We start from the raw sequence: 24444 nt of genomic DNA on the forward strand, positions 1-24444 counted from the left end.
GGCTTCACTGAAAATTCGGTTGTACTAATACATGCACCCAGAGGGCAGCTTAGAGGTGCCCCCTGAAAAACTTACTGTTTGCCTGTGTGCTAGCTGACTAGTTTCAACTAGTCTGCCACCAAAAGACAGGTTTCTGACCCCAAAGGGTGAGAGTCTCTGCTGTCGGGTGGTCAAGCACAAAGCCTTCCCTCAGAAGGAAAATCCAACACCATCGCCCGACCCCAACTATCACCACTTACCCCTGAGGTGAGGTGTCTCATGTGGACACAAAATTTCAAAGTCTGCCATACTTGGAGATAGCAGAACTTTGGGACAGGGTTATGCCCAGTCCCCACAGGAAGTAGTCATATAGGGGGTGTAGTGACCCCAGGGGTATGTGGCCCATTGGCTCCTATCCTACACTACCCTAAACACTACTGAATTCAGTATTTAGGGGAGCCCTTGGCACCAGGAAATCAGATCCTGCTGACCTGAAGAAGAAGGACACTCCAGAGATGCAAAAGACAAGAAATGAAGACCAATGACTGACTCGGCCCAGCCCTGTCAGCCTACATGCTGACTTTGACATTTGCGAGAAAGACGCCTTGTCCTCCAGCAGCTGAAGCCTTCAAAAGCCAGAAGGACTGCAAACCTTCACCCCAGCACAAGGAACTCCTGTGGAGAAGCAGAGCTCAGGACACCTCTCCACCCATCTGCCCCAGACTGAGGGGAAGAGGACCAAGGGTGTCTCCACGTTTCCGAGCTTTGTGAGACTTGAGCCTACTTGTTGGCTTGATTGGACTGGACCCCTAGTACATGGCTGCAGCCTTTTTCTGCAGGCCCCATCTACACGACTGCTTCAGGGACAGAAACCTGATGTCTAAGAACACCCCGCACCTGGCAGTCCCGGCCCGAGGAGAAAAGGACCAAAGGTGTCCCCACGTCCCCAGACACCTCAAGATTTTAACCCTCTCGTTGGTTCACTTGGACTGGACCCCTAGTCCCTGCTTGAAGTGCCTTTCTGACCGGACCGATCCCCATGGTCTTCAACGGGGCACCCAAAGCTGAACTATACCTCTGAACACGGCTGCCCCAGTGCTGCATAAGATGACCTTCAGCCCAGGACCCTGCCCCATACACACGCTAAGTCTGGAAGATTGGTCCTGTCAGTCACAGCTGAGTCCCTGTTTGCCATATTTGTTTTTCCTCCATAGGATAACATTGCAGCTTCAGAAAATTACAGTGCCAACTTTTCAAAACTGTAATAACATTTACTGCAAAATGTACTTACCAGATTATATTGATTCTGGTGCCTAGGCATATATAAAGATACTTTTTAGTTTGGTAAATTGGTGTGGATCTCGTTATTGAGTTGTGTGTCATTTATTGACTGTCTGCCTACTGCACATGGCTAACACTCCTCCTGCCCAAAAACAGATATGATAAATATGCACTTTGATAAACTAAGCAAACGCTGCAATTTTAACTAAAAAAGATGTACCTTTAGCATCTGCAGCAGTAACATGAGACCTGCAAAACTCCTAGTCTGTATCCAAAGTTCAACAACTCCTGCATACTCAGTCCCAGACACATGCTGCTGATCTATTGCATACTATATTTCATGCTTCAGAAACAAAATGTATTGTCCATGTTTTTAAAACTGCTGGACCTGGTCTGCTGACTTGGTTTAAAACTATTTTTGGATTAATTCCCTCTTTCTCAGTTCTTTACTTTTCAGTCTGTTTGGTAAAATATCAGTTACACTTTTGTAGTTGAATGTGAAATTCTTATTTTTTACCTAATGAAGAAATAAAATTAACATAAATGATCAACATAAATGATCTGCAAAACTTGTGTTCTGGTACAAAAATTGCTTTAAATAGGTTTTATTGACTTTACTCTGGAAGAACCAGCTAAATTGCCCTATCGATGTCTGGAAAGTAATTCCACCAATAAGTGTGCATCAGGCAGCCAGTAGTGCAATGCAATTACCCATCATTAAAGATGTGATGTACTATTCCAGACTTGTGCTGCCACACGTGGTGACACTAACTAGCATAACACCACCAACAGTTTCACCATACTCAGATGCAATCAGCATTGATCTGCAACTATTCCAGCAAGTACCGTTACATCTTTGGTCCCATCTTTGCCATCTTGTTCATACATTGCCTTCAAATCTTGTTTTTTTATTAGATCATGGCTGCATCATTATCAACAGAACAAGCAAATCTCTATTCTCCTATTACTTTCAAACGTTTGTCAGTTTGAAAAGCTTCCATATGTTCTCATGATGGTACAAATTTATTTGTTGGGTCAAATTATGTTTTTTGATGTTTGCACTGAGCTGCATAGTCTACTTATGAAAAAAATGTTTTCATGGTTTTTATCATTGGAAAAAGTTTTATATAAATGATTGTCCTGAGCACAAAATGATTAATAAATAGAGTATTTAAGTTTAGGACACAAAAAAGTATGGAACACTGCCTTCATTCACCTATTAAGGTACGTGGGTGAGAGGAAGTCCACCCAAGAAACTCAAATAAGGTCTTGGGGGTGCTAGGTCTAGCTTAGATGGATGAATCGAGGGGTTCGTTCATAAATGGAGATTTACTATTGCCACTGGTCTGTTTATTTTTATAGTTACAACAATACACATTTTATGCATTAGAATCGAACTTTGATTTTAATAAAAGGGTAAAAGTATATTTACATTGTGTATACTCTTGAGTGTGTTTATTCTTGATGAAAAGTTTGGGAACTCATTAATAATAACAAATACTCCTGTGAGTTTCACAGGACTGATCATTGCCCAGGACACGCCATCCTTATAATGTGTGTGTGGGTTCATGTGTTGTAGCCCACCTGGTTGTCTATTATCATGTTGCTATGTTTACTCAGTCTGGTTGCCAGAGGGTCTGGAGACCTGCACAGCCTACAGCTCAGGGCCAATTCTGGATAAATCCAGAAAATGTATCATTGGTACATTGCACATGGGGCCAGATCTTTCAGTAATCCTGGATAACACAAACAAAATGTTTTACCAATTCTTGCTAATAACATACAAGGCCATAGCAGTATTTGTTTCTTCCCTCAGTTCAGACAAGAGATCCTTCACTGCTGCGGGCTGGCCAGTCAGTTGAATAGTAAAACGTATTCCCTACTTCGGTGCCAGTGAAGTTGAATCTGATTTTGAATTAGTTATATAATGGCACAACATATCACATAAGCGGTAAACTTTAGGGCACCAGTAACACAACTCCTTATGGAAAGGGGCCACAGGAGGGGAGGTAATGTTTGCTGTAAGTGCTGCTTTTCATTTTGAAATATGTTTTTCATGTCTACACTTCGATACTGTAGATCCGAACACTGCAAATGTTTGTACATACGGAGCGCTGCTTTCCCGCCTAATTAGGAATCTTGTTGCGACTTAAAAATCCCATTGGTTTAACAAGGGCGCCAAGCATGATTTTGTGAACAACTACTTCATGTATTACAGAAAATGAGAATGGCAACCTTAAGTAAATAAAGGGGCTTTCTGGTTTACTGTTCACATGGTCTCTCTTCTAATGTCAGTATGTTGCCTTGGTCTGTGTTGCCAGATAGTCTTGAGAATCTATAGCTCGGAATGTATTGTATCTAAATCTAGAAAACGTATCAATATGAAGGAGGCGTCATATATTAAGTGATCAGTCTGTAGCTTGGTTATATTAGCTCTGGGATGGAGGTGTCACCCTTTCCCTGCTGCTTTAAAAGGATAATGTAAAGGCAACATAAACTGTATGTGACTCCCCCCATCCTTTAGCCCTGAGGGAAGACCTCCCTCTCCCTCCTTCCCTTCATCTCACTCTGTATCATGACCACTACGGTGTTTTCCAGATAGGTTTCTGCGATACAATTTCAGCTCAAATAGATGCACTCACATATCAGTCCTATGTCTATGGTGCTCCAGGTGCGCAGCCAGTACACTTCTCGATTTCAGTAAAGTTTTCCACTGTACTACTACATTGTTTCTATGGACTGGAACTGAAGACTCCTGACAATACCCAACCCAGGAAACCGGCGAAATGTCCAAGGCTACGGTCTCTGTGCTACACACAGGAAGCACTTGCCCCTCCCCTGCTTTTTGTTTCTTGTGCTTCACACACGGGGCTGCTGCCCCGCATTTTACATGGTTTTCCTGTTCATTTTGCCTCTTTCTTCTTTTCCCACAGGGAATATGTTACACTGCATAATTTTCCATGTTAAAGGTTATGTATGGGGAAAATGCAGTGCAATTCCAAACATTCTGCCCTTGGAAGACCCGGGCTAGCGTGCTCTGATCACTGGGTGCCACTCAGGGCAGCTGTTTATGCTCTAACATTTTCCTTTAGCAGCCACTACTCAATCAACCAACACCATGGAGTCAATGTCACTTCCACTGCGCCAGCCTGCAGAAGTGCACGCAACGAGCTCTCTGCACATTCACAAACAAGGCAACTAGCCGCACTCCACAAACTACTCTTGTGCAAGGCCGGTCTTTTGCACGTGTGCACAACCTTATATACTGGTGACCCCTTGGCACTGGAATAGCAGAATCACACCTTCCACTTACACTACTATCCTGTCCCTCCAGGATGTGGCTGGAGTCAGATACAAGGAGACGCTACATGAGATAGTTTACTCTGTACCACAATGACCTAAAGGATTCACTGCATCCTCAACAAACGTTTATGAGAACCAATTGGCTTTGTATGAGAGTCTGAAATGTTCTAAAATGACAAATTAAAACCAGTGAGCAATATTCTTAATACTTCAAATCAAACACAGCAAACACAGCTACCGTTTACAATGTAACAATTAAATGACGAAACAACAAATGAAAATAACACATCTAACCATAGTGGTTCACAATACATTAGGCAATACAACAATGGAAATGTAAAATGTGGACATGGACATAATCCCTGACACAATCTGCAACAAAATCCTCACTTGCATTAGTACAGTAAAGAAAATACTTGAAGTGGCCACTGATCCCTATATGCAACAAAATCTATACTGTGTAAACAGGATACGCTCTAAATGTGCCAATGCAGCAGGAACAATCGTGCCGCCCGCTGACTTGCTGTTGACTATAATACAGTATCATAGCTTCAGTTGAGGACCCTAATTTCTGGCAGCTTTCACTTAGTGCCCTACGTGTCTCTGCATTGCCCACACCTGTGCTACCATTACTACATAGTTCATTCTTGGAGATCAACGTGTCACTGCAGATCCGGGGCTAGCTACGAGCCACAGCAAGCTCCCCACACGTGCCCAATGTGGGTGGTGACTTTGGCACTGGAGTCTGAGTGCCACCAGAGCAGCCTCGCACAAAGCCTCACACCAGGTATGTGTATGTCCCTTGTTTCATGATCATCGATGAGTACGGGTGGACCTTGTGTGTGGGCAGGTGCGGGGATGAAGGAGAAACACAACATTCACATTATGCTCCATGACTGCATGCACAGTGCAGCTGCTTCCATCTAATGGTTTGGAGACAAGCCTCGCTCACTGATGCCACAGGGTCCAGAGTATTCAGCCTATATTGGGCAACCAATAAACTCAGTGAAGGGAAAGGTCCCAGGGACACAGGTGTTAAACTTCATAAGTGGTCTCTGGAAACATTAACAGTGCAAATTATACTTGTAACGCTTGCAAAACTCTAAAATCACAGTGGTAGTGCTCACTACACACTAGAATGCCTCACATCTGAGCGACTGGTGGTGGAAGAGCTTCAGAGTAGCATAAGTTTCTCCCCATCCCTTCCCGGGATAGAGAAAACAGGCACTCTGAACGTACTGATGGGTTTTAAGTATATTCAGTCTTTTCACCACATGAAAGCGGCAGGCAAACTGGTTTACTAGCAAAGGTAGAGTGTATAAAATAAGATTCTTGGGGACAGCTCCCTGCAGGAGTGTCCTTAGTCTAATTGTCAATCTCACTCCTCAAACAAGAACAGGACCACGACTGATCTCACAAAACACATCACAGGATGCAATGAAATAAGCTTTGTAGTGTCTTTAGCTGACAGTCTGCTCTGTTTTGTAATATATTGTAATGCTTTTCTCAACAGAATAAACCTTCTCAAAGCTGCATGAATAGCGTAACATTTTAAGCAGTTGAAATTTCAGAATAATTAGGTTCATGCCACCTTTGTATGTTGTTAGAATCTGCACAGCCATGTATTCTGTTCTGATCTATCAGCCTGGAAGAATTGTACAGACGTTTTGCACAACTGGTTTGAAGATGCTGATTGGAAGCAGATGTCCCTATTTTTAGTGATGAATCGAGTTTTTATTTTTCATCCTCAGGTGTTTTTTGATTCTTATTTCTTCTACAAGTTTATTTTTTTCAATTGTCCAGGTTTTCAGTACTTTTGTTGTTGAGTCCTAGAAGTCATGTCCCTCAAGATATTTTGGTCCACACTTGGCAACATGTCGTCACCACTGGATACATTTCATGTTCGTCTAAAAAGTTAAATTTGCAGTGAAGCAATACTTCGTGAAATTCAATGCTTAGTGAAGTGAAGCTGAAGGGCCCACATTCTGTTTGGAGATGCTGCAAATTTGGGAGTTTGCCCTTAAATTTAAAGCTCTTCAGACATTCAGGGGAAAGTGAGGACCTCAGCCTTGATGTTCTCTTAGATGTTGCAGATCTCATTTCAGCTGTAGAATCTTAGATGCCTTTTGGCAGTGCTTTGAGAAGGCTTTTGTGTGTTTTACTTGATGTTGCTGTTACTTGATGTTGCTGAGGAGTCACTTTTTCTATAGAGCTCTCTTCATATCCTGTACACAGTCATTGCGTTCTCATGTGTGTATTTTTTGGGGCTGTACAAGAATTGACTTTCCACTAAAGCACTCGCTGCCAACAGTGCAGTGATTAAGGTCTCTCTTCTGTGTGTCTGGTTTGATGGCGTACAAGGGTTCCCTTAAGAGTAAAGGTCTTGCCACACACACTGCAGCTATAAGGCCTCTCTCCTGTGTGTATGAGTTGATGGAGTATTAGGGTTGCTTTACGAGTAAAGCTCTTGGTACACACATTACAGCTATAAGGATTCTCTCCTGCGTGTAGTCTTTGGTGCTCTATAAGAGTTCTCTTTCGATTGAAGCTCTTCTCACACACAGTACAGCTATACGGCTTCTCTCCTGTGTGTATTCTTTGGTGGTCTACAAGATTTCTCTTTCGATTAAAGCTTTTCTCACACACAGTACAGCTATAAGGCTTCTCTCCTGTGTGTATTCGTTCGTGGTCTACAAGAATTCTCTTTCGATTGAAGCTCTTCTCACACACAGTACAGCTATAAGGCTTCTCGCCTGTGTGTATTCTTTCGTGGTCCATAAGAATTCTCTTTCGATTGAAGCTCTTCTCACACACAGCACAGCTATAAGGCCTCTCTCCTGTGTGCATGCTTTGGTGGTCTACTAGATTTCCCTTTCGATTGAAGCTCTTCTCACACACAGTACAGCTATAAGGCTTCTCTCCTGTGTGCATTCTTTGATGCTGTACCAAGTGTGATTTTCCAGGAAAGCTCTTCACACACTCCTTGCAGTGATACAGTCTCCCTCTAGTGTGTATTCTTTGATGGTTTTGAAGATCTACCTTGTGCATAAAGCTTTTCTCAAAGATATTACAAGGAGTTTTTTCTTGACATATAAGAGTCTCCTTGTCAGCAAACCACGTTTCATGCTCAGTGCAGGGATATTGTCTTAATCCTGTGTGTGTTTCTTCATGCGGTAAAAGGTGCGTCTTTCCAGCAAATGTCGTCTGACATTCAGCAAAGGGACACGCTCCTAGGCCGGTGTGTATCCTATGGTGTTTTCTTTCGTTAATTTTGTGAGCAAAATTCTTCCTTCCTTCAGACACTTTATGTTTCTCTTTACTATTCATACTTTCTGTCTGCGGCTTCTGTGCTGAGGAATGAAAAGAACACAAATTACACATGGGAAATATTTCTTGAAAAAAATGTGTTGTTATAATATGTGAAAGGTGGACAGTTATATCTAGGGAAGTAGGAAAATGTGACTACGTGTAACCAATAGTTTGCTGCTATTGGTATTGTAGACCACATGTGGTGCACTATCCCCATGTCACGTTTTGGGTTATAAATAATAGAACATGTTTAGTTCAAAGACTGAGCTTCGATTTGGAGAACAATGCATAATCCCATAGCTGAAATGCATAACACATTAGCACGCAGACTCCAACTTAAATTATTGCTTTTTTCTCCATCAGAGTAGGTTTGTCTGCTTATATGTATGTGTAAAATAATAAATAAACTGCTTAATTAAACTGAGAAAACTATACACTAACATGGATGTAGTGGCTTAAAAGACAGACACGTTACTCTTGATTAGACAATATTAAAATCTCAACTGGACACAATGGGTGCTCTAGTTATATATGTAGTAATATGTTATTTTTATAGTACAAACGTAGCCTAAAAGCTGCAGACCGCTGTACAGGGACAAAGACAAAGACAAGAATACATTTTTAAAGAGGTGAGCCCTCAACTCTTTTTTAAACTGGGACAGTGTTGGGGCAGCCTTGATGACTATGGGGATGCTGTTCTAGACGAAGGGCCAATACTGTAGATGGAAAAGGCCTGCTAACTTGTTTTTAATTAGTTTGCAATCTAAGGGTGTTCTCTAACCTCGCATTCATAATACTCAAAACTATGAGCTGATATTAAGGAGAATAAGAATGACGAATAACTTCATTGAAGGAATGACTGATAGACTGACCAAACATGAGGAATAGATAAAGGCTAAAAGAGGAGGAAATTCCTAATGGTAAAGTAAGACTACGGCACTGGAAGAGTCTTAACCTTTGGAATACGATATGGTGAAGTAAGGAGAGAGGTTAAAATAATATCAACACAAAGACAACAGGAACTTCTGACAGTGGAGTCAAGCTCAGAACGAGAATCAAACTAAGATGACTTCTCTGGCACCTCCGATAAAAAAAAAAAAAATACCTAGGACTTCTTTTTAGCCGTGTACAGGTTACTGAAAAAAGGATGGACAATGGAAAATCAGAAAAGAGGAAAAACAAGAGCAAGGCAACAAATGTACCGAATCTCCTGAAACATGGCTTATATTTCTCCTCCAGTGGGGACTTCAGTTACAGTCCCTGTGGAATTTACTTACTTCTGTTTCTAAGGAAATTAAAGCTATCTACGGCCCATTGTAGGAAGTTGGCTCTGTATGTACTATTTCAAAGTAAGAAATAGCATGCACAGAGTCCAAGGGTTCCCCTTAGAGGTAAGATAATGGCAAAAAGAGATAATTCTAATGCTCTATTTTGTGGTAGTGTGGTCGAGCAGTAGGCTTATCAGAGGGTAGTGTTAAGCATTTGTTGCACACACACAGGCAATAAAGGGGGAACACACACTGAAAGACAATTCCAGGCCAATAGTTTTTATATAGAAAAATATATTTTCTTAGTTTATTTTAAGAACCACAGGTTCAAGATTTACAAACAATACTTTCAATGAAAGGTATTTCACTTAGGAACTTTGAATTAGCAAAATAGCATATACAGTTTTCACACAAATGGCAATAAGCTACTTTAAAACTAGACAGTGCAATTTTCAACAGTTCCTGGGGGAGGTAAGTGTTTGTTAGTTTTACAGGTAAGTAAACCACCTACAGGGTTCAAAGTTGGGTCCAAGGTAGCCCAGCTTTGGCAACCCCAAAGTTACCACACCAGCAGCTCAGGGCCGGTCGGGTTCAGAGGTCAAAGTGGTGCCCAAAACACATAGGCTTCAATGGAGAAGGGGGTGCCCCGGTTCCAGTCTGCCAGCAGGTAAGTACCCGCGTCTTCGGAGGGCAGACCAGGGGGGTTTTGTAGGGCACCGGGGGGGACACAAGTCAGCACAAAAAGTACACCCTCAGCGGCACGGGGGCGGCCGGGTGCAGTGTGCAAACAGGCGTCGGGTTTGCAATGGAGTTCAATGGGAGACCAAGGGGTCTCTTCAGCGATGCAGGCAGGCAAGGGGGGCTCCTCGGGGTAGCCACCACCTGGGCAAGGGAGAGGGCCACCTGGGGGTCGCTCCTGCACTGGAGGTCGGATCCTTCAGGCCCTGGGGGCTGCGGGTGCAGTGTCCTTACCAGGCGTCGGGTCTTTGAACCAGGCAGTCGCGGTCAGGGGGGGCCTCTGGATTCTCTCTGCAGGAGTCGCTGTGGGGGGTCAGGGGGGCCAACTCTGGCTACTCACGGGCTCGCAGTTGCCGGGGAGTCCTCCCTGTAGTGTTTGTTCTCCACAAGTCGAGCCGGGGGCGTTGGGTGCAGAGTGCAAAGTCTCACGCTTCCGGCGGGAAACGTGTGTTGTTTCAAAGTTGCTTCTTTGGTGCAAAGATGCTTCTTTCTTGGAGCAGAACTGCTGTCGGGAGTTGTTGGTCCTTGTAGATGCAGGGTACGCTGGACCCTGTGGAACGCGTCGCTGGAGCAGTTCTTTTGAAGTAGGAAGACAGGCCGGTAGAGCTGGGGCCAAAGCAGTTGGTGTCTCCGTCTTCTCTGCAGGTTTTTCAGCTCAGCAGTCCTTCTTTGTCTTAGGTTGCAGGAATCTATCTTGCTGGGTTCTGGGAGCCTCTAAATACTTGATTTAGGGGTGTGTTTAGGTCTGGGGGGTTAGTAGCCAATGGCTACTAGCCCTGAGGGTGGCTACACCCTGTTTGTGCCTCCTCCCTGATGGGAGGGGGGCACATCCCTAATCCTATTGGGGGAATCCTCCATCTGCAAGATGGAGGATTTCTAAAAGTCAGAGTCACCTCAGCTTAAGACACCTTAGGGGCTGTCCTGACTGGCCAGTGACTCCTCCTTGTTTTTCTCATTATCTCCTCCGGCCTTGCCACCAAAAGTGGGGCCGTGGCCGGAGGGGGCAGGCAACTCCACTAGCTGGAGTGCCCTGGGGTGCTGTAACAAAGGGGGTGAGCCTTTGAGGCTCACCGCCAGGTGTTACAGTTCCTGCAGGGGGAGATGAGAAGCACCTCCACCCAGTACAGGCTTTGTTACTAGCCAAAGAGTGACAAAGGCACTCTCCCCATGTGGCCAGCAGCATGTCTGGTGTGTGGCAGGCTGCTAAAACTAGTCAGCCCACACTGGTAGTCGGTTAAGGTTTCAGGGGGCATCTCTAAAATGCCCTCTGGGGTGTATGTTACAATAAAATGTACACTGGCATCACTGTGCATTTATTGTGCTGAGAAGTTTGATACCAAACTTCAGTTTTCACTGTAGCCATTATGGTGCTGTGGAGTTCGTGCATGACAGACTCCCAGACCATATACTCTTATGGCTACCCTGCACTTACAATGTCTAAGGTTTTGCTTAGACACTGTAGGGACATAGTGTTCATGCACATATGCCCTCACCTATGGTATAGTGCACCCTGCCTTAGGGCTGTAAGGCCTGCTAGAGGGGTGACTTATCTATACCTATAGGCAGTGTGAGTTTGGCATGGCACCCTGAGGGGAGTGCCATGTCGACTTAGTCATTTTATCCCCACTAGCACACACAAGCTGGCAAGCAGTATGTCTGTGCTGAGTGAGGGGTCCCCAGGGTGGCATAAGATATGCTGCAGCCCTTAGACACCTTCCCTGGCATCAGGGCCCTTGGTACCAGGAGTACCAGTTACAAGGGACTTACCTGGATGCCAGGGTGTGCCAATTGCGGAAACAAAAGTACAGGTTAGGGAAAGAACACTGGTGCTGGGGCCTGGTTAGCAGGCCTCAGCACGCTTTCAAATCATAACTTGGCATCAGCAAAGGCAAAAAGTCAGGGGGTAACCATGCCAAGGAGGCATTTCCTTACACCCATATAATCAGACCTAAGCCAGTGAAGATGGGAACAGGTGAGTCCAATCCCAAAAAACATAAAACGTGCTTAAGTGACATTGATAACATAATAACATTGATTGGTCTAGATATGGAAAACGTATGTGCAACGGATGCGCGGGAAGCCTTGCTAGAACTGTGGCTACAGATCGATCAGGCAAGTCTCAGTGGCTTCAAAAAGAAATCTACATATAATTCCTCACTGCCTCAGGACAACTGGGACGTCTTGAGTGACTTGGTCACCAAATACTTGTTCAAATTCCTCACAGTAAAGGAAAGAAGGGACAAATCAGATCTAACTTGAGTAAGGAATGAAGGGAGGCCATTAACACATTACACTATGACAACATCATTATTGTAAAGCTGTCCAATAAGGGGGGAAATGCAGTTTTAATGATTTAATGATTGATTGCAATTATGATCAAGAGGCTTTTCGACAATTGTTTAATAACGATTGCTATAAAGTGTGTGATGTTGACAAATGTTAACCTGATCAGACAATACCATGACTATCTGTGGAAGTGGCAAAATCAAGGTTTGATCAATTATGATGGATTTTTATTTCTGGAAAACACTTCCTCTCTACTGTACCATGTTTTACCCTCTACTGAAAATATATAAGAGCCCTACTAGACCGCCAGGGAGGCCAATAGTGTACTCCAACAACAGCTTACTGTTACTTCGTTCTGATTCTTGTGGGGTGCTCCCATTGTATCGTAGAGATAGTAGAGATTTTTCTTTGTACTATATCCAATACACACACAAGATTTAAGAGCATGCAAACACGCTTTCGGCCTGATTTCCAATGCCTTTGGTATGTTCCTGTTTGTAATTAGTTTTAGGGAGAATTTTACATGCCTACAACACCTTTCGTTTGTCAAAATTGTTTTGATATATGGAATATATGTTTCCATATTTATTATAAAGTAGCATAAAATACCAAGATAAAAAAATAGAGATCTAGCAATGATATCTTTATTTAGAAAATACTTTATCATTTGTCAACAGTGATCTACAATATCCAGGATATTCACTTAATTTTCAAATACACACAATATGATGCCAAATACTCATTTTTTATAAATATTGTGTCAATATACTTTTGTTCCCAATCCAGTTGAGGAATAGAATCAGGAAAAGTAGGTAATAAAAAAGCAAGTAAGCATGTCACTTATTGTCTAATCATACCTCAAGGAAGGCGATTATACAATGGCGTCTTAATTCCAGGTTCATAACTAACGACTTTACAATTACTTAAACTGAGCTCAAACAATTTGAAACTCTGAAACTTAATAAAGAATTAGTAAAAGCCTCAAGAAAGCCCCAGACTTGCGTGCAAAAGCAGGGGGTGAAGCATGTGTTGGTTACACCTTGCTTAAAAGCTGACAATATTCTGAATAATAATTATCACATTTCAGGATACTAGAACTGGATTGGAAACAAATGTACATTATATCAGGATATGTCACAAAATGAATATTTAGCATCAAATTGTCTGTATTTGAAAACAAAGTGGATACTCTGAATATTTGAAATCACTGTCAACGGATAATAAAATATTTTCTAAACAAAGATATCATTGGTGGATCTCTGTACATTTTTTATCTAGTTTGTCACTGTACACTTTTTGCAATAGACCAACATGACTATACACTTATGATTATGACCATGATATGCGTTTGCCTAAACAACAATATTTTCATATTTAGAGATAAATATTGCAGATAAACCTCAGGAACAGCAATGGGCACCTGCTTCCCTCCAGCTATGCACATTTATTCATGGTCTGGTGGGAGGAGCATGTGGTCTGGACATCACAAAATGAAGACATGACAAACGATGTACCAATTGTGATCAGGTATATAGATAATCTTTTTGTGCTGTGGGATGGAAGTAGGGAAATGGTTGAAAGATTCATCCAGAGATTGACAAAAAAGATCTCAACCTAAAATTCTCTTGTGAGATCAGTAATAAATCTATAAATTACTTAGATATCCCCACTGAAGGAGAGAAGGGCACATTGGTCCCAAGCCTACAAAGAAAGAAAGAAAACTAAGGGGAAGTGCATCCTCAGAAACTGATAGACAGTATGCCCTCTAGTGAAATGTGAAGGGCCCGTAAAAACTGTGATACCCGAGAAGCATATGAGAAGGAATTAAAAAACATGATTCAAACATTTAGAGAAGAGCATACTCCAATAAAGCCCTACAAAACCAAAAACCAAAAACAGGGATAAACTAGAGTTTAAATCAAACGCAGCCAAGGAGGGACCTGACAATACAATAATGTTCATCACTATATACAATATGAGTTCCACAGAAGCAAAAAACAATTGGAGAATGTTAAAAGCTGATCAGATGGTTGGGCACGATATTACTTTGCATCCCTCCATCACTTATCATAAAGTACCATCCCTCGAAAAACCAACAAGTCCATAGCTATATGGGCAAGTCCAGTGAGAGAAAGTGGCCATTTAACATAAAGGGTTTCAGAAAGTGTGGAAAATGTTAGGCTTGCAAATCAACTGTCAACACATAAGGGGCCATTCAGCCTAATGGGAAGGAAAAGCTTATTATCAATCAATTCACAACCTGTAGCAAAAACTTCTGTCTATATGTGTTAGGATGTACATCTGCAAGTGATGGAGCACATGACAGCCATCAAACACCCTGGACCAAAATTTCTCGGTGGCTAGACATTTTGAGGAATGCTATGATAGGAATGTGGACTCACTTAGGCCCATATTTATACTTTTTGATGCAAACCAGCGCCGGCGCCATTCCTACGTGCCATGCGGGGAAAATGCTGGGAAAATGAGGGTTGTGCGTCAAAAAATGGTGCAAGTCAGGTTTGAGGCAAAAATCAGGCCTCAAACCGGACTTGTGCCATTTTTTGACACGCAACCCCCACTGAAATGACTCCTGTCTTAGCAAAGACAGGAGTCATGCCCCGTTGCCCAGTGGCCATGCCCAGGGGACATAATGTCCCCTGGGCATGGTCATTGGGCACAGTGGCATGTAGGGGGGCCCAAATTAGGCCCCCCTATGCCACTTTAAAATTTTTTTTAAAAATACTTACCTCAACTTACCTGTACTTACCTAGGATGGGTCCCCCCATCCATGGGTGTCCTCCAGGGGTGGGCGAGGGTGGCAGGGGGTGACCACAGGTCCCTTAACGCCTGCCCTGACCCAGGCGTTAAAAAACAGCACACATCAGGCTGTGCGCCGTTTTTTTAAGGCCCGCCCTCTCCTTTATACTCCAAACAGTGTATAAATATGCCCCTTAGTTTCTTTGGCCTTGACAGGATACAACCTGATATCAGAGAAGGTGACTGAGAGAATAAATTAAGGCAATTTGAATCAAGATATATTTTAGAGCTGGGTACCAATGAACCCATGGGCCCGAATAAAGATGAGGAATTACACATACATATATGATGGATACTGATGTTGAAAGTACACTTGTGTGTAAATGAGCAGGGATCTGCATACTTTCCCACCACTGATACACTCTAGTACACATGTTAAAAAACAGCTTTCCCTTACAAGTTTAATAATATATATATTTTTACATATCTCATTTTGCTTAAAGTAAGAAGGGGGATGGATACCTGCACAAAGCAGGATTGATAATTGTCAACATGAAAGCACTAGCGATTTGTCTTAAAATCAGTGATGTTGGATTTTTTAAATAGGGCCCACTGGGGCAGTATACATTTATACGATTGAGGAATAGAGCACACTATGGCCTTGAAACCGAATATACCAGAGTATATGACTTAGTATAAATATTATCTATACAAGGGACAGTACAGTATTGACAGAAACCATATGCCCACTGGTGCAGTCTCTCTGATATTACAGTATTCCAGCTTGCATTGTATTATTATACCCACACTGTCAAGTTCCAAGAGATATATTCATAGATGGGGTTCTACTCTTAATCATAGGAACAGAGAATTGAGTAATATAATATGAAACTTACCTGGCATTGTCCTCAATCTAATGGCAATGCAGAAAGAAGAACATTCAAATCGGCCCTAAGAGGCTAACCACCAAATGACCTAGAGCACCAACTGCACCACTCTGGTAGACCGCATTGATGCCCTCATCAACAGAAGCAAATAAATTGTTGCCATTGTGAAAGATTTCACCTCACCATCTGCCGCCTCCATCACCCTCTTGCAGGACATCCGCAACAATCTCTCTCAATTCATCAGTAACACAATCACCACCATTTGAAGCAACTTCAACCCACAACCGAAATCAACACACCTCGCCAACTTCTCCCGATCTTATCCAAAGAACCAATGTTAACCACATGACCCATCATTACCAAAGAAGAAACTGCTGACAGAAATCCATCCACTCATAGGCCCCGTCGGACCCCTACTCCCGCCACGCCTACTCTAGAGGACTGCAGCCTATCAGTGCTATAGTCACACCCATTCAGAATGCCTCCACTTCTTCCCAGATGCTTGGAAACACGAAACTGTCCTCCCATTGCTGTAAAAAACACTAAGCTGACCCTTCAACGTTCGCCAACTACAGACCGATGTCCTTGCTACCAATTCTGGCCACGATTTTTCAGAAAATCCACAAAAGACACCTCACTAAATACCTCAACAACCATTAATTGCTTGACACCACTCAGTTTGGTTTAAGACCCAACCACAGCATGGAAACTGCCCTCATCCCTGCCATGGATGACATTCACATGGCACTTGTAAGACCCGTGGTTAGTCTCCATTTCAGATTTCTGTTTTAACTTGACTTCTTTTTCTGACGCAGATTTTTACATGTTTTCCATTTACACGAGTATGTGCTGCATACACATTTATTCTTGCTAGCCATTGTCTCCCTGTAGTCTGCACATTTATTGCAGGGACATACAATCAGAATGTGATGTCCTTGTTTCTTTCTGTGTTCATTAGGAGACACCTGGTTTACACTAGACAAACCTGCTCTGAGAGGAACACTTCCTGATGGGATTATCATGGAACCACTCATAGCTGTGAATGAGTTACAGTCAGGCCTTCACCCTACAAAGGAAGATAGCCTGCACACTAATTGGGTTCCTGACACCTAGAGATCAAGGTGTGGGGGTGAGACTATCCCCATAGATCTTGAAGAGGTTACTCCCGCTATGCTCGCATTAGTAACAGATAAGAGTTTTTTCTTTTGTTTGTTTAAGATACAGTGGTCCTGTGAACCACTGCCTTCTCCTAAACAACATTTTTGTTACATTCACAAATGTTACCATTTATGAATGCTTTACCACTACACTTCAGTAGTGGGTAAATTATGTTTTGTGACTGGAATTCAGTCGCAAAATGTTATTGCATACCATTCCAATTTGGTATTTGGAAGGTACACCCATTCCAAATACCGAATCAGTATTTGGTTGCAAACGAAAACTGCGATTTGGTAACATGCTAAGGAACTGCAGTTTGATACATACCAAAATGCTTTTTTGCTGTTGCGAATAAGAAGATTTTGTTTGCAACTAGAAAAAATCTTGATACATGTGGCCCCAACAGCTGTCTAAAGTTGAGTGCAGACGACATTGAAATTGTGATGTCTGGTCAACATAGCTAGGATTGACACCTACCACCCATGCCAAGTACCTCGGGACCATTATCGACAGCAAACTTGACATGAGTGCCCAAGTTAATGCTATCCATGCCTCTTCCTTCCATTCCATGAAGATGCTGAGGAAAATTATCAAATGATGCCCAATCAGCACCCAGAAAACTGTCATGCATGCGCTGGTCACAAGCAAGTTGGCCTATGAAAACACCCTCTATGCCGTGGTCAACAAAAAACTCACCAAAAGGCTGCAAAAATTCAGACCCCGGCAGCCAGAATCACTCTCGATGTCCCATCCCACATTCACATCACACCACCCCTGAAAGAGCTCCACTGGTTCCCCATTCACAAACAAGCACGATTCAAAGTCCTCACCCACACTTTCAAAGAATTTACAAAGAGAACAAGGCTAAGGCACAGGAATACCGCACTCACCACATTAGTGGGTTATTGTTACTCTAAATATTGTGGTGCTCGAGTCTTGAGGACCAGACTTCTTTGTCTTAAGACCCGGAGAAAACCCCATAAATTTAAACCAATATGATCCAGCACCCAAATCTAATTGGTAATTTACACTAGATACACAAATATCATTCAAAAATCAAAATCAAAATGCACAGACTCCCAAAGTTTTCATCATACAGATCATTTCTTGGTTTATAATTTTTCATTTAAAATCTTTATTTTCTTCTTTGACTTTACTATTGCCTACGAATTTCGTCCATGAGGACTTCTTCAGGGCTACAAAACACATCATATAAACACATTTCAAAATCATATACATGAAAAAATATATACATCCAAATAAAAAATCCTTATCCAAGAGACACATAAAGTGACAACAGAGCTACATACATATGCACTTAACAATTGTATAATAACATCTAATATCACCTTCTTTCTAGATGAAAAATAATTTCATCAGATCACAAATAATAACCTTCGCCCATGAATATACTTTAAGCTTCAATTCACTGTACAAAATATATACTATCAAATAACATTGTGAGGCATAGTTGTATGAAACGCTCCAAATGGGTCGCACATAATTCTATATGTCCCATCAGAACTAACAGGGATTTTGAATTTAATCATTAAAGCAGTTCTAGTCACTTTCATATAGGAGGGGATGCAAGGATCAGCTATCAATCAATCAATCAATCAATCAATCAATCAATCAGGTACTTGAAAAGCGCGGCTTATCACCCATGGGGTCTGAAGGCGCTGTTGTGGGAGTGCTGATCACTTGAAGAGTAAGGTCTCGAGATCCTTCCTGAATTGCTTCAGCGATGCTGCCTGTCTGAGGTTGAGAGGGAGTGTGTTCCATGTCCGGGCTGGGAGGTAAGAGAAGGATTTGCCTCCGGCTGTGCTCTTCCTGATTCTGGGGATGGTGGCGAAGGCAAGTTGGGAGGAACAGAGTTGCCTGGCGGGGGTGTAGAAGGTCAGGCAGTGGTTGAGGTAGTCTGGCCCGATGTTGTGAAGTGTCTTGTAGGTGTGTGTCAGTAGCTTGAAAGTGATGTGTTTGTTAACCGGAGTCCCTGAGGTGGGCAGAGATGTGGCTGTGGCGGGGGATATCCAGGATGAGTCTGTCTGCTGCGCACTGGATTCTCTGTAGTCTTGCTTGTAGTGTCTTTGTGATGATGGCGTAGAGTGCGTTGGCGTAATCCAGACTGCTGCTGACAAAGGCGTGAGCGACCATCCTTCTTATCTCAGTGGGTAGCCACTTGAAAATCTTCCGAAGGAGAGAAAGAGTGAGGAAGCATGACGATGAGACAGAGTTGACTTGTTTGGTCATGGAAAGTGTGGAGTACAGGATGATGCCCAGGTTGAATGCGTGGTCGTGGGGGTAGGGTTGTTTCCTAGGGTGATAGGCCACCAGGAGTCATCCCAGGCAGAGGGGGTCGGGCCAAGTACGAGGATCTCTGTCTTGTCCGTATTGAGTTTGAGGCCGCTGGTTTCCATCCAGACGGCGATTGCTCTTATTCCTTTGTGGAAATTTCTCTTGGCTGCTGATGGGTCGTCAGTCAAGCAGAGGATCAGTTGGGTATCGTCAGCGTAGGAGACAATGTTTAGCGCGGGCTGTCTAACAATGAGTGGAGTCATGTAGATGTTGAAGAAGGTCGGGCTTAGTGAGGATCCATGGGGTACTCCACAGCAAGTTTCTTTGGGTGCCGAGGTGAACGATGGGAGTCTGACGCTCTGGGTTCTTCCAAAAGGAAGGATCAAATCCATTCCAGTGCTTTGCCGCGGATGTTGGCATCATGGAGTCTGGTGCAAAGGGTGGGGAGGGAGACTGTGTCGAATGTGGCGGAGAGGTTGAGGAGGATGAGGGCGCTGTGTCTCTGTGGTCCAGTATGGCACAGATGTCATCGGTGGCTGCAAGGATGGCTGTTTCGGTTGTGATCAGGTATATAGATAATCTTTTTGTGCTGTGGGATGGAAGTAGGGAAATGGTTGAAAGATTCATCCAGAGATTGACAAAAAAGATCTCAACCTAAAATTCTCTTGTGAGATCAGTAATAAATCTATAAATTACTTAGATATCCCCACTGAAGGAGAGAAGGGCACATTGGTCCCAAGCCTACAAAGAAAGAAAGAAAACTAAGGGGAAGTGCATCCTCAGAAACTGATAGACAGTATGCCCTCTAGTGAAATGTGAAGGGCCCGTAAAAACTGTGATACCCGAGAAGCATATGAGAAGGAATTAAAAAACATGATTCAAACATTTAGAGAAGAGCATACTCCAATAAAGCCCTACAAAACCAAAAACCAAAAACAGGGATAAACTAGAGTTTAAATCAAACGCAGCCAAGGAGGGACCTGACAATACAATAATGTTCATCACTATATACAATATGAGTTCCACAGAAGCAAAAAACAATTGGAGAATGTTAAAAGCTGATCAGATGGTTGGGCACGATATTACTTTGCATCCCTCCATCACTTATCATAAAGTACCATCCCTCGAAAAACCAACAAGTCCATAGCTATATGGGCAAGTCCAGTGAGAGAAAGTGGCCATTTAACATAAAGGGTTTCAGAAAGTGTGGAAAATGTTAGGCTTGCAAATCAACTGTCAACACATAAGGGGCCATTCAGCCTAATGGGAAGGAAAAGCTTATTATCAATCAATTCACAACCTGTAGCAAAAACTTCTGTCTATATGTGTTAGGATGTACATCTGCAAGTGATGGAGCACATGACAGCCATCAAACACCCTGGACCAAAATTTCTCGGTGGCTAGACATTTTGAGGAATGCTATGATAGGAATGTGGACTCACTTAGGCCCATATTTATACTTTTTGATGCAAACCAGCGCCGGCGCCATTCCTACGTGCCATGCGGGGAAAATGCTGGGAAAATGGGGGTTGTGCGTCAAAAAATGGTGCAAGTCAGGTTTGAGGCAAAAATCAGGCCTCAAACCGGACTTGTGCCATTTTTTGACACGCAACCCCCACTGAAATGACTCCTGTCTTAGCAAAGACAGGAGTCATGCCCCGTTGCCCAGTGGCCATGCCCAGGGGACATAATGTCCCCTGGGCATGGTCATTGGGCACAGTGGCATGTAGGGGGGCCCAAATTAGGCCCCCCTATGCCACTTTAAAAATTTTTTTAAAAATACTTACCTCAACTTACCTGTACTTACCTAGGATGGGTCCCCCCATCCATGGGTGTCCTCCAGGGGTGGGCGAGGGTGGCAGGGGGTGACCACAGGTCCCTTAACGCCTGCCCTGACCCAGGCGTTAAAAAACAGCACACATCAGGCTGTGCGCCGTTTTTTTAAGGCCCGCCCTCTCCTTTATACTCCAAACAGTGTATAAATATGCCCCTTAGTTTCTTTGGCCTTGACAGGATACAACCTGATATCAGAGAAGGTGACTGAGAGAATAAATTAAGGCAATTTGAATCAAGATATATTTTAGAGCTGGGTACCAATGAACCCATGGGCCCGAATAAAGATGAGGAATTACACATACATATATGATGGATACTGATGTTGAAAGTACACTTGTGTGTAAATGAGCAGGGATCTGCATACTTTCCCACCACTGATACACTCTAGTACACATGTTAAAAAACAGCTTTCCCTTACAAGTTTAATAATATATATATTTTTACATATCTCATTTTGCTTAAAGTAAGAAGGGGGATGGATACCTGCACAAAGCAGGATTGATAATTGTCAACATGAAAGCACTAGCGATTTGTCTTAAAATCAGTGATGTTGGATTTTTTAAATAGGGCCCACTGGGGCAGTATACATTTATACGATTGAGGAATAGAGCACACTATGGCCTTGAAACCGAATATACCAGAGTATATGACTTAGTATAAATATTATCTATACAAGGGACAGTACAGTATTGACAGAAACCATATGCCCACTGGTGCAGTCTCTCTGATATTACAGTATTCCAGCTTGCATTGTATTATTATACCCACACTGTCAAGTTCCAAGAGATATATTCATAGATGGGGTTCTACTCTTAATCATAGGAACAGAGAATTGAGTAATATAATATGAAACTTACCTGGCATTGTCCTCAATCTAATGGCAATGCAGAAAGAAGAACATTCAAATCGGCCCTAAGAGGCTAACCACCAAATGACCTAGAGCACCAACTGCACCACTCTGGTAGACCGCATTGATGCCCTCATCAACAGAAGCAAATAAATTGTTGCCATTGTGAAAGATTTCACCTCACCATCTGCCGCCTCCATCACCCTCTTGCAGGACATCCGCAACAATCTCTCTCAATTCATCAGTAACACAATCACCACCATTTGAAGCAACTTCAACCCACAACCGAAATCAACACACCTCGCCAACTTCTCCCGATCTTATCCAAAGAACCAATGTTAACCACATGACCCATCATTACCAAAGAAGAAACTGCTGACAGAAATCCATCCACTCATAGGCCCCGTCGGACCCCTACTCCCGCCACGCCTACTCTAGAGGACTGCAGCCTATCAGTGCTATAGTCACACCCATTCAGAATGCCTCCACTTCTTCCCAGATGCTTGGAAACACGAAACTGTCCTCCCATTGCTGTAAAAAACACTAAGCTGACCCTTCAACGTTCGCCAACTACAGACCGATGTCCTTGCTACCAATTCTGGCCACGATTTTTCAGAAAATCCACAAAAGACACCTCACTAAATACCTCAACAACCATTAATTGCTTGACACCACTCAGTTTGGTTTAAGACCCAACCACAGCATGGAAACTGCCCTCATCCCTGCCATGGATGACATTCACATGGCACTTGTAAGACCCGTGGTTAGTCTCCATTTCAGATTTCTGTTTTAACTTGACTTCTTTTTCTGACGCAGATTTTTACATGTTTTCCATTTACACGAGTATGTGCTGCATACACATTTATTCTTGCTAGCCATTGTCTCCCTGTAGTCTGCACATTTATTGCAGGGACATACAATCAGAATGTGATGTCCTTGTTTCTTTCTGTGTTCATTAGGAGACACCTGGTTTACACTAGACAAACCTGCTCTGAGAGGAACACTTCCTGATGGGATTATCATGGAACCACTCATAGCTGTGAATGAGTTACAGTCAGGCCTTCACCCTACAAAGGAAGATAGCCTGCACACTAATTGGGTTCCTGACACCTAGAGATCAAGGTGTGGGGGTGAGACTATCCCCATAGATCTTGAAGAGGTTACTCCCGCTATGCTCGCATTAGTAACAGATAAGAGTTTTTTCTTTTGTTTGTTTAAGATACAGTGGTCCTGTGAACCACTGCCTTCTCCTAAACAACATTTTTGTTACATTCACAAATGTTACCATTTATGAATGCTTTACCACTACACTTCAGTAGTGGGTAAATTATGTTTTGTGACTGGAATTCAGTCGCAAAATGTTATTGCATACCATTCCAATTTGGTATTTGGAAGGTACACCCATTCCAAATACCGAATCAGTATTTGGTTGCAAACGAAAACTGCGATTTGGTAACATGCTAAGGAACTGCAGTTTGATACATACCAAAATGCTTTTTTGCTGTTGCGAATAAGAAGATTTTGTTTGCAACTAGAAAAAATCTTGATACATGTGGCCCCAACAGCTGTCTAAAGTTGAGTGCAGACGACATTGAAATTGTGATGTCTGGTCAACATAGCTAGGATTGACACCTACCACCCATGCCAAGTACCTCGGGACCATTATCGACAGCAAACTTGACATGAGTGCCCAAGTTAATGCTATCCATGCCTCTTCCTTCCATTCCATGAAGATGCTGAGGAAAATTATCAAATGATGCCCAATCAGCACCCAGAAAACTGTCATGCATGCGCTGGTCACAAGCAAGTTGGCCTATGAAAACACCCTCTATGCCGTGGTCAACAAAAAACTCACCAAAAGGCTGCAAAAATTCAGACCCCGGCAGCCAGAATCACTCTCGATGTCCCATCCCACATTCACATCACACCACCCCTGAAAGAGCTCCACTGGTTCCCCATTCACAAACAAGCACGATTCAAAGTCCTCACCCACACTTTCAAAGAATTTACAAAGAGAACAAGGCTAAGGCACAGGAATACCGCACTCACCACATTAGTGGGTTATTGTTACTCTAAATATTGTGGTGCTCGAGTCTTGAGGACCAGACTTCTTTGTCTTAAGACCCGGAGAAAACCCCATAAATTTAAACCAATATGATCCAGCACCCAAATCTAATTGGTAATTTACACTAGATACACAAATATCATTCAAAAATCAAAATCAAAATGCACAGACTCCCAAAGTTTTCATCATACAGATCATTTCTTGGTTTATAATTTTTCATTTAAAATCTTTATTTTCTTCTTTGACTTTACTATTGCCTACGAATTTCGTCCATGAGGACTTCTTCAGGGCTACAAAACACATCATATAAACACATTTCAAAATCATATACATGAAAAAATATATACATCCAAATAAAAAATCCTTATCCAAGAGACACATAAAGTGACAACAGAGCTACATACATATGCACTTAACAATTGTATAATAACATCT

At 42.7% G+C, this 24444-nt stretch overlaps 1 protein-coding gene across 1 annotated transcript in view; it reads right to left on the reverse strand.

Annotated features, from left to right (window-relative positions):
• Window positions 1-1904: 1904 nt before the first annotated feature.
• The window catches only part of LOC138276116 (zinc finger protein 436-like), a 35845-nt gene continuing 13305 nt past the window's right edge, over window positions 1905-24444 (reverse strand). The window contains exon 3 of the mRNA XM_069219164.1: window positions 1905-7913. Within this exon, the coding sequence (XP_069075265.1) occupies window positions 6883-7913 (1031 nt within the window). The 3' untranslated portion in view covers window positions 1905-6882. The remainder of the gene's footprint in view (window positions 7914-24444) is intronic.

Source organism: Pleurodeles waltl, unplaced genomic scaffold, assembly GCF_031143425.1.
Source record: "Pleurodeles waltl isolate 20211129_DDA unplaced genomic scaffold, aPleWal1.hap1.20221129 scaffold_37, whole genome shotgun sequence".
Taxonomy (NCBI): Eukaryota; Metazoa; Chordata; class Amphibia; order Caudata; family Salamandridae; genus Pleurodeles; species Pleurodeles waltl.